Source organism: Haemorhous mexicanus, chromosome Z, assembly GCF_027477595.1.
Source record: "Haemorhous mexicanus isolate bHaeMex1 chromosome Z, bHaeMex1.pri, whole genome shotgun sequence".
Classification (NCBI taxonomy): Eukaryota; Metazoa; Chordata; class Aves; order Passeriformes; family Fringillidae; genus Haemorhous; species Haemorhous mexicanus.
This window is the reverse complement of record NC_082381.1, coordinates 63897837-63912251: the sequence shown is the minus strand read 5'-3', so window position 1 is coordinate 63912251 and position 14415 is coordinate 63897837. Positions and strand designations below refer to the sequence as shown.

General features: G+C 40.8%; 1 protein-coding gene across 4 annotated transcripts; it reads left to right on the top strand.

Moving 5' to 3' along the window:
* Window positions 1–36: 36 nt before the first annotated feature.
* Window positions 37–9400, top strand: ANKRA2 (ankyrin repeat family A member 2). Of its 4 annotated transcripts, none has more exons than XM_059873305.1 (9): window positions 37–88; window positions 698–1086; window positions 3036–3194; window positions 4570–4635; window positions 5976–6073; window positions 6235–6360; window positions 6751–6817; window positions 6904–6984; window positions 8612–9400. In XM_059873305.1, exons 2-9 carry the CDS (start codon window positions 798–800, stop codon window positions 8665–8667), a joined length of 942 nt encoding a protein of 313 aa, XP_059729288.1. In that variant the 5' UTR covers window positions 37–88; window positions 698–797; the 3' UTR covers window positions 8668–9400. The 4 variants fall into 4 exon arrangements, with proteins under 4 accessions (XP_059729288.1, XP_059729287.1, XP_059729284.1 ...); XM_059873304.1 differs by having other exon boundaries at window positions 49–217; window positions 704–1086; XM_059873301.1 differs by having other exon boundaries at window positions 49–217.
* Window positions 9401–14415: the final 5015 nt, after the last annotated feature.

The window sequence follows — 14415 nt, the reverse complement described above, 5'->3', positions numbered from 1 at the left end:
ATCAGAGCGCGCCTCTCGCCAGCCAATCGGCGGGGCGGTGAGGCCCCACTTCCGGCGGCGGCGGTGGCGGCGGCGGCTGGAAGCCGAGGTGAGGCCGGGCCCGGGCAGCGTCGGGCCTGTCCTCGGCCTGTCCTCACGGACTGCTTGCAGGGACACGGGACGCCTCCAGACGTGCCGGGAGCTGCGCGAAGCGCGGCCCCGCCCCAGACCTCCCGCGGTACTGTGAACAAGCCACGGGTATTCTGGGGTTGCGTTTAACGGTTTAGAGGGATTTGGGCTTTTTCCTACGTGTGTGGTAGAAGCAGTTTATTTTGCTCAGGTTGCAAAAGACATATGGGAGCTTAAAGTCGCTCTAATTGTTCCCTCAACTTTCTGGGAAAGTCGTATGATAGCTTGTTCTTGGCTTGGTACAAATCTGGTTGTCGTGTGGGGTTTTTTGTTGCGACTAGGCAAATATTCTGAAGCATCATTTCACATGGATGAAACTCCTACTGGCTTAATAATGGAGTTTGGTTTAAACATCCAGGTGCTGAAACATAAATAAAGGTTTTGGTCACTAACTGTGACAGCAACAAGATTGATATTTCACTAGTGTTTTGACTGACAAAACTAAATGCCATAAGCTTAAACAAAGTTTTTATGTGTTTTTATGCATTGTTTTACCAGAATGTTCTTAACCAGTGTTATGTCTGTTCAGTTGCAGGTTGTCCAGAAAATTTGGCTTGGCTGGCCAGAATTGCTCCTGGCTGGAAACAATGAAGCATCATTTTGTATGAAACTTGTACAGGACTGAGATCATGGCATCTTCAACAAACTTAGATGTCGGGGCCCAGTTAATTGTGGAAGAATGTACCACCAGCTACAGCCTTCCACCCATGCCAGACATTAAAGTGGAGCACCAGCTTGACACCAGCACAGAGGAAGGCCCAGCTCAGAGTGTCACCATGGGGATGAAATTCATTTTGCCCAATAGATTTGATATGAATGTCTGCTCACGATTTGTGAAGTCTTTGAATGAGGAGGACAGTAAAAATATTCAAGATCAAGTCAACTCTGACCTTGAAGTCGCATCTGTCTTATTTAAAGGTTGAATTTATGGTACAAAATATTGTCTGTGTACTGTGTCATCCTATTAAGTTATTATGTTTTTTTAAAAAAGAGCTTCCGTGTTACATGTGTATTGATCAGTTTTCTAAGATGTGTTCCTCTAATGTTTTTATTGTATGCTTAATGAATTATTAATATAAAAATTTTCTCCAAGATTAATTTTTATACTACATTTCAAATATTTATATTAACTGAAAAATCACGGAACAAAAAGTATTTTAAGCTAGTAAGAGTTGATCCTAGTTAGGAAAACAAGCTGCTTCTCTATGGCATGTCCTACAGCAGCATGTTACTTTCCAAAACACTACTGAATGCACTTTATGAACACTTGAGTAGCTTTCAGCAGCACATTGTATCTTTTCGTGAGGGTGATAAAAGACAACATAGGCCGGGTGTGTTTTGTCACTGTGGCTGTACAAAGCCTCTGGTCCTAGCCATGGGCTGGCCACTGTAGCTTCGCTGCTGCTCAAAAGCAAATGCTGCTCCAGGGCTGGATCCCTGCAGCTAATCCCACCACTGCTGGGCAGCTTCATCACAATTGAGCCATGCTTTTTCACAGCTGAGGATATCGATACAGAGCAAAATTTAAACTGCCATCTTCTTCTCCTTAGCTGTTGTGGTTTCTAGCGCTTGGTGTCATATTCCAGACCATTAGTGGTGTATCTTTTACTGAAGTCCACGTGACCTATTTCCAGTGACAAATGCAAACACTGGCCTCCTCTGAATTTTGATTGTTTCATTGACTTTTGTTGTTTGGCTGCATTTCAGCCGTTGTAGTTTTCAAACGTTTTTGATTTTGCCCCAGGTGCTCACTAGCAGAGCTGCACGTCTGAGTGGTACATTTACACCCATCAGCAATAGGGTAGTTTTTCTTGGGTAATGTTTTTAAGTCCCTTAGAAGTAGTCCTGGGATCACAGGTCAAAATCTGTGGTAGGACTCTTAATTCAGTACAGTCAGTTGTAGCTGTTTGATTGGCAAAGAAAACATAATTTTGTTTCCTGTTACACTCTGCTTCTTTTAATTAGTGAATTTGTCCTTGCATTTATGATCACAAAGTTCTCTATGGTGTAAATTCAGTGTGTGTATTAATTAGCTTCTAGTCATTAATTACTGGTGTCAAATCAATTAAGCCAATATGGAGTTTAATCTTTCAATATGTCTTTTAAGTATCTAATCTCAAAACCAAAAGCTACTTTCGAGAACTAGAAGCCAAGACAACATATAAATATATAAATATAATAAAATGCCATTAGCTTCTAGGAGAAAGCAAGACAAGTTAGTATGAAGGAACGCATCAGCAGCGAATGACTTCCTGAATTCTAAGCGATGGCCTGCTGTTGCATTTTATGTAAGTTAGTGTGGAACCTGTCTTTCTTCTTTCTCCTGGATAAGTATTCATCAGGCATTCATAATGCTGTTAAAACTTTACCCAGGAGTGGGAAGAGCCCTGGTGAAGAAGTTAATGAAGGTTGTCTCCACTCGTGCAGTGGACTGGTTAGGGAGCAGGCGAAGGCTGAGCAGGTACCTGAGTGCATGTCTGACCCGAGCTGCATCATGTTATTGCCTTGGAGAGTGTTTATAAGAAGATGACGAGTTAAGTAGAGCCTTCTTATGTAAGAAATCCATGCCAGGCATGTTGAAAAATCAAGAAAAAGGCTTACATAATTTAGATACTAACTTGTCTCTGGGTGACATTATGCCATACTGAACTTATGAAGTAGCATAATTGTTTTATGCTAGAAATTAATACAGCCCTTTATTCAGCTTTCACGATATACAGTGGGAAAAGCACATATCACAAAGCTTTCTTAACATGGATTTTAAAGGTCTTGTGATACTGCTGCTTTACAGTGTGACTTAGAATCTATGGCTTGCTTTTAGTGCTCTTATTAATACTGAAGTCCTCTCTGTTTTTTGTTCAATGTAGCTGAATGCAACAGCCACACTTCTCCTTCTCCTGGTATCCAAGTAAGACATGTTTATACTCCATCAACTACTAAGCATTTCTCACCAATAAAGCAATCAACTACACTAACTAACAAACACAGGGGAAATGAAGTCTCTACAACACCTCTACTTGTAAACTGTAAGTATCTTTCTGCCTTTCTCTTAATAATTGTTTTGTGAACTGTATGTTGGATGCTTGACAAATTTGTGCAGTTTTTTCTTTGGTGTTGTAGTGAACTTAGAAGTAGGAAAAAAACCTCTGAGTTAGACTTGTCTAATTTCACATGGGTCTAGCCATAAAATAGTCATCCACCTGTTGTATGGAATTCGTGACTGAAGTTTATTTTCCAGAAGGAAAGAAAACAGAAAAACCCTTACCTATATTTTTTAATTCAAAAATTAGATTTTAAGTTTTAAGTTAATGTACTTCATGCCCATGTTTTCAGCACTTGTGCATCTTAAAATTAGATGATTAGTAAATGCTGCAGGATACTTAAGATGTAATGTAAAAATAGAATACTGCAAGTGTCATGATTGTCACAGATCTTGAAAATTAAGGAAGCATTATTTCTGGTGGGATTTTTTCCTAAATTGTCAAGCATTGCCTTTTTAAATTATTTGCTGTAATTTACTTTGTCAGTAAATTATTTTCTCTATAAATTATTTTCTCTATTAAATTAAAGTCAATTCTTTAAAGAAAAATGCTACTTGCATGGAAAAAATTAATTCAGTGTAGGCCACTGAAAAAAATACGCCATCTTTCTGAACAAACTCAACTTTCATGTGGTGACTTGGAGAAGGACAGTGAACATTTACAGTTAATGTAATCATTAGCTAATTTTGTTCCTACATCATGTGGATAATTTATTACGTTTAGCCTCCTGATTACCTTTCAGGCTTGCTCCTAGCTGCAGTTATCAAAACTATGCACCCATGCAGTTTTCTGTGGGATCTGAGGCTATTTCTTCATAATCTCTGAAATAACAAAAGAAATCACACGATCTTTGTTTTCTTCTCTGTATTTCAAGTTGTGTGTCGTTTTGTAATGTCTGATCTATTCACATTGTAGTGAGTGGGAGACACACTAGAGGCTTTCTTTGTTGACCAGTAGGACAGGTCTTCTGGTGATTCAAGTGTGATTCTTAAATTAAACATCCTTAATTTATCAAAATATGTTTATTTTCATTTAATAAATGGGTCTTAAAGTAATCTTGGGTTGCTGACCAAACAGCAGTGAAGAGAGCATGTTACTTTGTAAAGAGTCAGTGTGGGAAGTATCCTTGCTTTCAAGAATGACTGCTGCATTGGTTTAGAAATTACCTACGTCGTTGAAACTCTTCAGAAAATTTTCAGTGTTTAATTGTGATTTAAGTTCAGAGCGTAAGGTAAAATCATCTACACTCTTGATTCCAAGTTCTGTACTGCTGAAGCCAATGGACATGTTATGCTTAGCTCTAAATAGAGCAGAATGAAAACTGGTGTATGTAACATGGCTTTTGCTTCCTTTTTTACAGCTTTATCTGTTCATCAGCTGGCTGCTCAGGGAGAAATGTTGTATCTGGCTACACGTATTGAACAAGGTGGGACAGAAGGAGGTTAAATGCCTTCTTTTTTTCTTTGGGCCATTTATATGCCGTTGTGTTTGACCTTTTCACCAAAGCTATAAAGTCCTCAATTCTGGTACAAACTGGAGGACATTTGAGGTATCTGTTCTTTGCAGATGTGGACTAGTGTTTTGTATTACTCTATTACTCACTCCCTGTATCATTTGCATTTTAAATTAAAACATTAACGGTAATAGCAGTAGGTAAATCCCTTCCTCTCCCCGTTCGCTAGCTATGTAGGTAATCCATGTTACTAAGAAAGGAATATGTTAGTTCTGTCACAGCAGTTTATTTAATTTTATTTTTAATTTATCTTTGTAATTTAAAACATATTACTGTTAATGGTGGCTTTCCAATTCTATTTAATCAATCAGCATAAAGACCTGCATGTCACTAATGTAAGCCATGCCTCACACCTGCAGTGTAATAGTACTACATATTCTGAATAGTGTGGCATTTGTGTGTCCATAGTACATATATAAAATTTCAGCTCTCCCTACCATATTTATGACTGAGTAACATTAATAGTGTATTCCTACTGCACTAATAGTAATCACCCATGCTTTCAGTGCATCCTTGTTGAAATGTTTACGGGAAAACAGGTAATGAGTGACTGAGTCAAAACACTTCGTAATGAGCCATGTATATGAAAAGCAAATCAATTCTGGAGTGTTGGTAGCAGTTAAAAATGCTTATTTTGGTGCTATGATAAGTATGGGATTTATAAAGTACTTAGATATTAAAAAAGAAAATCCAGCTGAAATATTTGTCAGACGGTTGTTAAAAGAAGTTCTTATTTTCCTCTTACAGCTGGACTCAATGTAGACCTTAATTGTTTTCACAGACCACCTTACTGATTACACAAACTTTGTAGGGAATGGACTTGCTTTATCTATATTGCTGTACAAGTTCATTCTTTACAAAATTGTGTGGCTCACTCTTTTGAACAAAACATAGTCTACAGTATAATACTGGATGTACCTCTTTCTTTTTCAAACATCCTTTATCTTCTTTACATTGGCAAAGCCCAGACAACTTGTAATTTTCTGAGTAAAAACAGAGTTTGATTTATAGAGCTTAAAAACTTAAAATTTAAAGTAAAGGCTGAAATTTTTCTTTGGTCAGTTGGATGTATTTTTCTTTCTTGGATAGAGATACTACCACCACCACTGGGACAGAATTTTGTTTTTAAAGTTGATGATGACATTTAGGTCACACTGGTTCCTGGTGAATAAATGTTACCATGAACACATTTCACCAGCTGATACAGTGCAGTGAGGAAAGGATTACTAAGTTATATATTTTTCTTTGAACAGAAAATTTAATCAATCATAAGGATGAAGAAGGATTTACCCCTCTGATGTGGGCTGCAGCTCATGGGCAGATAGCAGTAGTGGAATTTCTCCTCCAGAATGTAAGGAAAAAAATCACAATTGATTTTGGTTTCATTTACTCTTTAGTTTGTTTTGCATTCCTAAGTTTGTCAGTGCTGTTACAAGCTTAAAAGTTTTAAAAGTTAAGGTCTGTGTAAAACCTCGAATTTGCTTATTTTTTTATTTTTATACTTTATTTCAGGGTGCAGATCCTCAGATTCTGGGGAAGGGGCGAGAAAGTGCCCTCTCACTGGCCTGCAGTAAAGGATACACTGATATTGTCAAAATGCTGCTTGACTGTGGAGTTGATGTCAATGAGTATGACTGGGTAAGATTCTAGCTTGAATTTAGTCAGAGGGTGCTTTGGTCACAAAATTGAAGCAGGACATAGCACTGGCCTGAGTTTGAAAATTGTTCTGCCTCTTCGAAAAACTTGAGAGTTCAAGACTTTCATAGGCTAGGAGAAGTTGATGCTACTAGTTCTGACTTCATGGTAGAAAGAGAATGAGACTAATGCTGACTTCTTGTAGAAGTCTGATCTTTGTGTTTGAACAGTATACAAAAATGATGGAAGTCGTGAAGATCTAAAACTGAACCTCATTTTTATAAAACCTAGGAAGTCTCTTACTGGTACATAGAAGCATATTCGTGTGTTAAGGAATTACAGTTGTGAACTGCTTAATCGTTAAGTGTCTGAGGCATTTCTCTGCTTTTGCAGAATGGAGGCACACCCTTGCTATATGCAGTACATGGGAACCATGTGAAGTGTGTTAAAATTCTTCTTGGTAAGTAGACTGTCCAAATTATCATTAATAATGTACGATCAGCTCTCACTGTCAGAAATACAAGATTCTATCCTTGTTTTACATAGAAAGTGGTGCTGATCCAACTATTGAAACAGATGCTGGCTATAATTCCATGGATTTGGCTGTTGCCTTGGGCTATCGGAGTGGTGAGTACTGCAAATGTAAACTCCTTTAAAAAAAATTAATTTTTGCAGCTCCTCATTTATGTATCTGCTGTAATGGCCCAGTAGAGGTTTTGCAGCTCTTAACATGTTACTTGTCCTACAACTCTTAATAATCCTAAATACATCAGGCCAAAGTAGGTAGGAGCTTCCATTCTTGTTTCAGAAAGTCAGGTACTTAGTAAGAAAATGTCCCTGACCTGGCTCTATATCACTGGACACAAACAATGGTGTTTAGGGCTGATGCAGCTATGACTCAGATAAGGCCTGCAATCCTCCTCAACCCGTCACCCTACTTGACTGGAATGATGTTATGTAGTTTGCTAAACCTTCTTCAGTCAGATCAGCTCTAGCTCTAGTTTGTCTTGAGGTAGACAGTAATCAGTGAATTATAATATCTGCCTTGGTTATGGAAACCAGAAGCAAAGAAGGGACTCCTTACTGGTTTTTCCCTCACTGCTGCTGTCATTTTGAACAGTAATCAGTGAATTATAATATCTGCCTTGGTCATGGAAACCAGAAGCAAAGAAGGGACTCCTTACTGTTTTTTTCCCTCACTGCTGCTGTCATTTTGAAAGCTGTGAAACGTCTGCCATTACAGAAATGAATGGAATCAAAAAGTAAGCCAGGCACTGTATGTGTAGCTTCTCCAAGCACAGCCTTGGGCTTATGAATGCGCCAGTGTCATGGTTTAACCCCAGGCAGCAGCTAAGCCCCACACAGCCATTCACTCACTTCCCCACCAGAGAGATCAGGGAGAGAAAAAGTTTAAGAAAGCAAAGGCTGTGCACACAAGCAAAACAAACCAAATTCAGTGCTTCCCATGGGCAGGGAGGTGTTCAGCCATCTCCAGAAGAGCTGGGCCCCATCATTCCCAGCTTATGTGATTACTTGGGAAGACAAATGACATCATCACAAATGTCCCCCCCTTTCCTGCTTCTTTCCCCCACTTTTACACTGAATTTGGTGCCACGTGGTCTGGAATATCCCTTTGGTCAGTTTGGGTCACCTGTCCTGGCTCTGTCTCCTCCCAGCCTGCCAAGCACCCCCAGTCCCCTCCCCAGTGTGGCTGCGCCAAAAGCACAAAAGGCCTTGGCTCTGTGCAAGCCCTGCTCAGCAATAACAAAAATATCTGTGTATTACCAACCCTGTGTTCAGCACAAATCCAAACACAGCCCCATGCCAGCCACTGAGAAGAAAATTAACTCTATCCCAGCTGAAACCAGCACAGCACAACTTCAGAGGAGTTTACATAGAAGACTGCTTCAAGAGCTCAATCTCCAAGTGTTTCACAGAAGTTTCTCATAAATGTTTCTTCCTATTTTCTGTTTGTAGGCTAAAAATTTGCTTTCCATGTGCTATCAGTCTATTCAAACCAAAGACTGATGATGACCCCCAAAAACATTGTTTGCCTATCTGGGGGTATTGTTTTTGCATTATATAAGGCTTTTGTTTTCTGAAGGAATGCTGACTTATTCACAGAGTGAATTTATACATGTCTGTTTTTCATTAAATTATTGCAAAGGATAAGCAGATACCTGCTAGAAAAAACAGTATAAGTCTGAAAATACAGAAAAAATGAATACTAACCTCATATCTTTCTCTGCTTTAGTTCAGCAGGTTATTGAGTCTCATTTATTAAAGCTACTTCAAAATATCAAGGAGTAGTGGTTGGCTCATCTGCAGGTACCACATCTTGGCTTGGAGATTTGAACTGCTGTTTAGCTCTAACCAGTGACAAGAGTTGGTTGTTTTGTAACTTTACCTCAGTGCAACTATTTGCTGGCTTTAGTTAAGCTTTTTAGTGTTCTTCCTTTTCTTTCATTGTTGTTAATACAAATGTGTAATGTCATCCTTTTCTTAAATATGTTTTATATAATTTTAGAAGAGTCAGTTGTCATGCATGAAATTATTTGTAAATAAACCCAGTTTTGACCATCTAAATGTTTACACTTAGTGCAGTGAGTGGCACTATGCCAGCTGTCCTACTTCATCACATCATTGATACATATTCACTGGAAGAAATGTGTTTAGATACTGAGGGATATCACCACAAAAGATAGATATCTGTATTATTAATAATTCCAAAATGTGCACTGTGTGTGAAGTTTTTGAGACCCTCTGTTTATATTTATTCTGGCTGGAGCCAGAGCAAGGGTAATTTTTGCAATAGAGAGGAGGGGGCTAGGAAGGAGAGCTTATTCTGTATCACCTCACCTCATTGCTAAGAGAAGGAGGCTGTCCCTTCCAGGGTGGAGGAGTTCCTTCCAGTCAGGGTGGGATCGGTGGAGCTCTGCAGTAAGCAATTTTGTATGTGAATCGCTCTCTCTTTTGTACATTGTTGCTATTAATGCTTGTTTTCTTACCTCATTGCTGTGTCCATTAAATTTTCTTATCTCAACGCGTGATCTTTACCTTTTTTGCCTCGAATTCCCTTTTCCATCTCACCCCAGGGGAAAGCAGAGAGGGAGTGGGCCAGCAGGAAAGTGGCAGTGTGTTTGAAGCGTCTCAGTGGGAGCACTAAACTGGGCAGTACCATTCCTAAACCACAGCAGTCTTGTTTGGCACCTCCTATGGACCAGGAAGGACTGAGATTACAGATGAGAGGGAATTGGAAACAAATTTGATATAAGCATTTGCTGCATTAGGTAGGGAGCCACTGGTCACGGTGTTGCTTTGTCTGTTGGTGTGGGTGTTGTACCTAACCCTTTGTATATTCCTGTTATGTGCTCCTCCTGATGCTAGCTTTCAGAGGAGGGAGAGGGATCAGGATTGTTCTGTAGCTGTGCTGTGTGACACATGCCATCAGTTCATGGCATGGTAACATCAAGGGCAGTGAGGGTCATTTGGGATACGTATTCAGTGCTGCTCTCCTACCCTTACCTCAGGCACTACTCTTTTGGGACTCTCTTAATAGTCATATCCAATCTGGCAGGGGAGAATTGGAGAGCATGATCTTCCCCATCTTTTCACTCCTGTTACTAGAGCTTTTGAGAATTCTGAATTCCCTTTGGATGGTTAAGAAGAGCATGTTCTTGTTGCTAAGTCTGGCAGGTTTACATCATGTTTAGGTATTTCTAGGGAGGTTATTCAGACATCTGCCCTGAGGGTAGATAGTCATGAGTGGCATGGAATGTGGGAAAAAACGGGCCAGCTTTTGAAGAATGATTGTGCTTCAATGGTTTCGAAGTTCACCCGTGTCAGGAAAACCCACAAACGCCAGAGGTTTATGTCCAAAAAAGAGACAGAGGAGTCCTTCGACTTCATTCAACTTTATTCTGGGGCACACGCCCGCAGGGATTTCTCTCTCGGGGGTTTCAGAAGGCGCAGCCTCCTTTTATCCTAAACTGGCCGCACGTTTCCCTCTTCATTTCCCCATTGGCTGAGGTACTAGGAAGGTACAACCTTCCCAAACCACCAACCCCATATGCCCCCTTGAACCTGTCATTTCACCCCGAAGTTTAAAAGTTCAGGCTTGTGCAGACTCTTGTCTATCTCAGGAGCCAAGCTGTCAGGTCTCTGCAACAAATCTGCTGCCTTGAATTTATAGAGGCATAAGACCCATTTCAAAGTCTTTAACACTCATACCTTCCCATAAAATTATTTGTAAAGACATTAGCACACATCTTTCCTCACTTCTGAACAACTACGAGATCCTGATAAAGTCGCATGATATGTGAAGGAAAACTGGTGTAGCAGTTCCGAAGAGGCATGAAGTTATGCAATGTGCTGGGCCCTGGCCACTTTTTCCTAGACACTGCTTGACCCTAAACAGCACGCTCAGGGAAGAGGGAAGAAAGCAGACCACCAGGCACCGTGGCCACTCAGACTGCAGCTGAACCAGAACAACCTCTGCTGGTAGTGTCGCAAAATATATAAAATTTTTTATTTTATAACTTAAATCAGGTTTGTTCGCCTTTGCCCCGGAGGAAAGGATCTGAAGTTTGTTTTCAGGCCATCTCCCACTAGATGAGGCCTGATGAGCTTAACATCTCAACAGACGGGGAGCAGCACAGAAGAGACACAAGAGATAACAGCCAGCAACGGCCATCAAGGGCCGTTAACGGAATATCGATTCCAAACATCCCTGGCACGGTCAGAGACACCAGGTCAGGGAAAGCAGAGATAAAGAATGAGGACCTAATTAGCATCGGAGGCAAAGAGATCTGTGACAAATGAGAAACCAAATACTAAGAACTACATAACTTGGAACCAATGAACATTGAACCAACGATTTTTTTCATTTTGACTGTATAAAGTTTGTGAAAAAGCTGGTAAAATTCATGGGTCATGAAATTATATTCTCTGCACACCCAGGCTATGTGTGGATGAAATTATTTCTATTGCACATCTTGGCAACAACAGATTGCCAGAAGAAATGCCTTGATTATCTAACACTAAGAATGTTGTCAGATAGTTTTGGTTTTTCACACAGTTTAGGTGACAGTAGCAGACGCCCCAATACAAAAGAAGAAATTCAAGATCAAATGAGTTCACACAGAAAGGAATGAGGAGGAAGCAGGGTCCTCCTAACAGGAGGAAGAGGCAGGTGCAGAGACAATCACCCCATTTCTATCCCTGGGTGAGCTGTGGGATGCACAAGAAGCTTTCAGCCAGCAGTCAGGAGAGCCCCTGGTGACCTGCCTGGCCCAGTGCTGGGATATTGCAGGCCAGGATGGAAAACAGACAGTAGTAAAGCCGGGCAACTGGGATCCCTAACCCTGGGATGTGGGCATTGACAAGAGGATTGGGAAGAGGACAAAAACTCAGACCCTGGAGGCGACTCCTGTCAAGCATGAAGGAAAGGTACTAGATCAAGCATGATCTAGTAGTGCACCCAAGCAGGTAGAATGCTATGGAAAACGGTATCCAGTACCTGAGAGAATTAACTGTGCTGAATGTTATAGATACATAATACTGGCTTTTCTCAAATATTAAAATGGATTTCATATGTGTGATGTTGAAGTAACTTTGTTAAGATACAGTTTTTATTTCTGCTGTTATTTAAGCTTAGACATAGTAGTGAAATAGCTCTGCTTGTGTTAAAACGCCTACTTGGATGGGATAACATCCAATGAACATAGGATGAGAACATCTGCTACAGATATGCCAACTATCAGCACTTGCCATCTGAAGATAGTGAGGACCAAGGCCCACACTGGAAGTGATAAAAGACAAGGAGCCAAAACCACAGCCAGGCAACATGCATGCTCTAAAAAGGTGGACCCGAGGAGGGGCTATGTAAAATAGCACCTGGAAAATGTAAAGTAGTTTATGGATATGCATAAGGGTCTATGAATATGCAACAGGTTGATGTAAGGGAAAATGTACTTAAGGGGTATCTCCGAAGGTGACTGTGAGCTCTCGGTTGAGAGCCAAGATGCACCTAGCCGTAATAACCTTTGTTCTGTGGTCCTTGTCTCCTATTGTCATTTATTAAACTTTTAAAATTTTGAACGTGTTTTTCACTCTGAGCATAGTCTATAGGGATTTGAATAATGACCAGACAGATCCTTTTGGGTGGAGTAGAGTGTGTGAAAAACAAGTTCACTCTCCTGTGAAAATTTAAAAAGTTTACTAAAGGATAATAGGAGACAAGGACCACAGAACAAAGGTTATTAGGCCGGGTGCATCTTGGCACTCAGCCATGACCACACTGTTATCTCCACTGTTATCTCCGGAGACACCCCTTAAATACCTTTTTCCTTACATCAGCCTCTTGCATATTCATAGACCCTTATGCACAGTAAACTTTTCCCCAAACTAGTTTACATGTTCCAAGAACTATTTAGCAAATCTTCTTGGGTCCACTTTTTTAGATCATTGTATTCTTGGGTTGTGGTTTTAGTCCCTTCTTATCACCTCCAGGTTTTGGGCCGTAGTTCACCTGTCTTCAGATGGTGAGTGCTGATAGTTGGCATATCTGTAGCAGGTGTCCTCTTCATATTCTTCATTGGATGTTATCCCATCCAAGCAGGCATTTTAACACAAGCATACTTATATCAGTGATTTCCCTACATCTAGGCTGAATTAACAGAAATAAAAACTCTATAACAAAGTTACTTTAACACCACACATATAGAATCCACTTTAATATTTGTGAAAAGCCAATATTATAATATGTATCTATAACAGAGTGAAAACACATTGAATGATTGGTGGCTTTATATATATGTGCATGCGTGTGTGCGTGCGCGTGCGTGTGTGTGTAGAGTTTGCCATAGAACAATTTGGTTGCAATGGAGACGATGCATATAACCATTTTGGTTATTGTTATCTATGGTAATAATATAAAAGCATAAAAGTAACACTTAAGAAAATATAGAAGGAAAATAATGAGAAAGAAATTATAAGAGTAGAAAGGTATTACCACAATGAATCCAGTGACACGACTTGATTGTTGCAATTTACATGTCCACTGATGTTCACAGTCTTCTGACACCCTGACTGCCAGTGCTGGCATGGATGTTCCAAGGGGAAGTCCCTCATACATGTCATGCCATCAAAGCTGCATGGAGTAAGTAAGTGGGTCTTGCTGATCACACAGCTTGGTGTGCCTCCAATTCTCTCTAGTCTGCCACAGGGGAAGGGAGTCTTAATGAGCAGTGTGTGGCTTCTGTGGGAACACTGACAGTACCTGACTTCTTCCCTCCTGCCTTCCACCATTAGTCCAGGAACAACTAGGCCAACACATAGTAGATTGAAATTTCCTTGGTACAAGAAAGTCTAATTGCTAGTACAGAACTCCTAGCTCCTAAATATCCTTCATGCAGTGGCTGAAAGCAGGTATCAGCTGTATGGAAAGAAAAGCCACAGCCTCCTGCTCTACAGCCTTCTTCAGCCATTTGGATCGTAGAATATTTCCAACCACTCTCTTAATAAAGAGCCTTTCCCTCATGTTCAGTCTGAACTTTTCCCTGATGCAGTTTCATTCCATCTCCTTATGTCCAAACTCTGGTTACCAGAGAGAAAAATCAGTGCTTACCTCTCTACTTCCTCTTATGAGGAAGCTGTAGGCTGCCATAAGGTCACCTCAGTCTCCTCCAGACTGAACAGACCAAGTGACCTCAGCTGCTCCTTAGACTGCTTTCCTCTCAAGGGCCCTCACCATCTTTGTGGCCCTCCTTTGGACACTCCAATAGTTTTAAATCTCACTTACACTGTGGCACCCAGAACTGCCCCCAGCACTCGAGGTGAGGCCACCCCAGCTCAGAGCAGAGCAGGACAAACCCCTCCCTTGCCTGGCTTGCCATGCTGTGCCTGATGCCCCTCAAGACACAGCTCGCCCTCCTGGCTGCCAGGGCACTGCTGACTCATGTTCAACTTGTCCCCAGTCCAAACCTTCACAACTCTTTTTGCAGGACTGCTCTCCAGCCTCTTGTCCTCCAGTCGGAGGAATGTCCCAGTGCAGCTGTT

Excerpts from the sequence above, each read along its gene's own strand:
- ANKRA2 (XM_059873305.1), top strand. The coding sequence starts at position 798 with ATGGCATCTTCAACAAACTTAGATGTCGGGGCCCAGTTAATTGTGGAA. Across the intron at positions 6,818-6,903 it reads GTGTGTTAAAATTCTTCTTG|AAAGTGGTGCTGATCCAACT; the intron begins GTAAGTAGACTG and ends TGTTTTACATAG. Across the intron at positions 6,985-8,611 it reads TGCCTTGGGCTATCGGAGTG|TTCAGCAGGTTATTGAGTCT; the intron begins GTGAGTACTGCA and ends TCTCTGCTTTAG.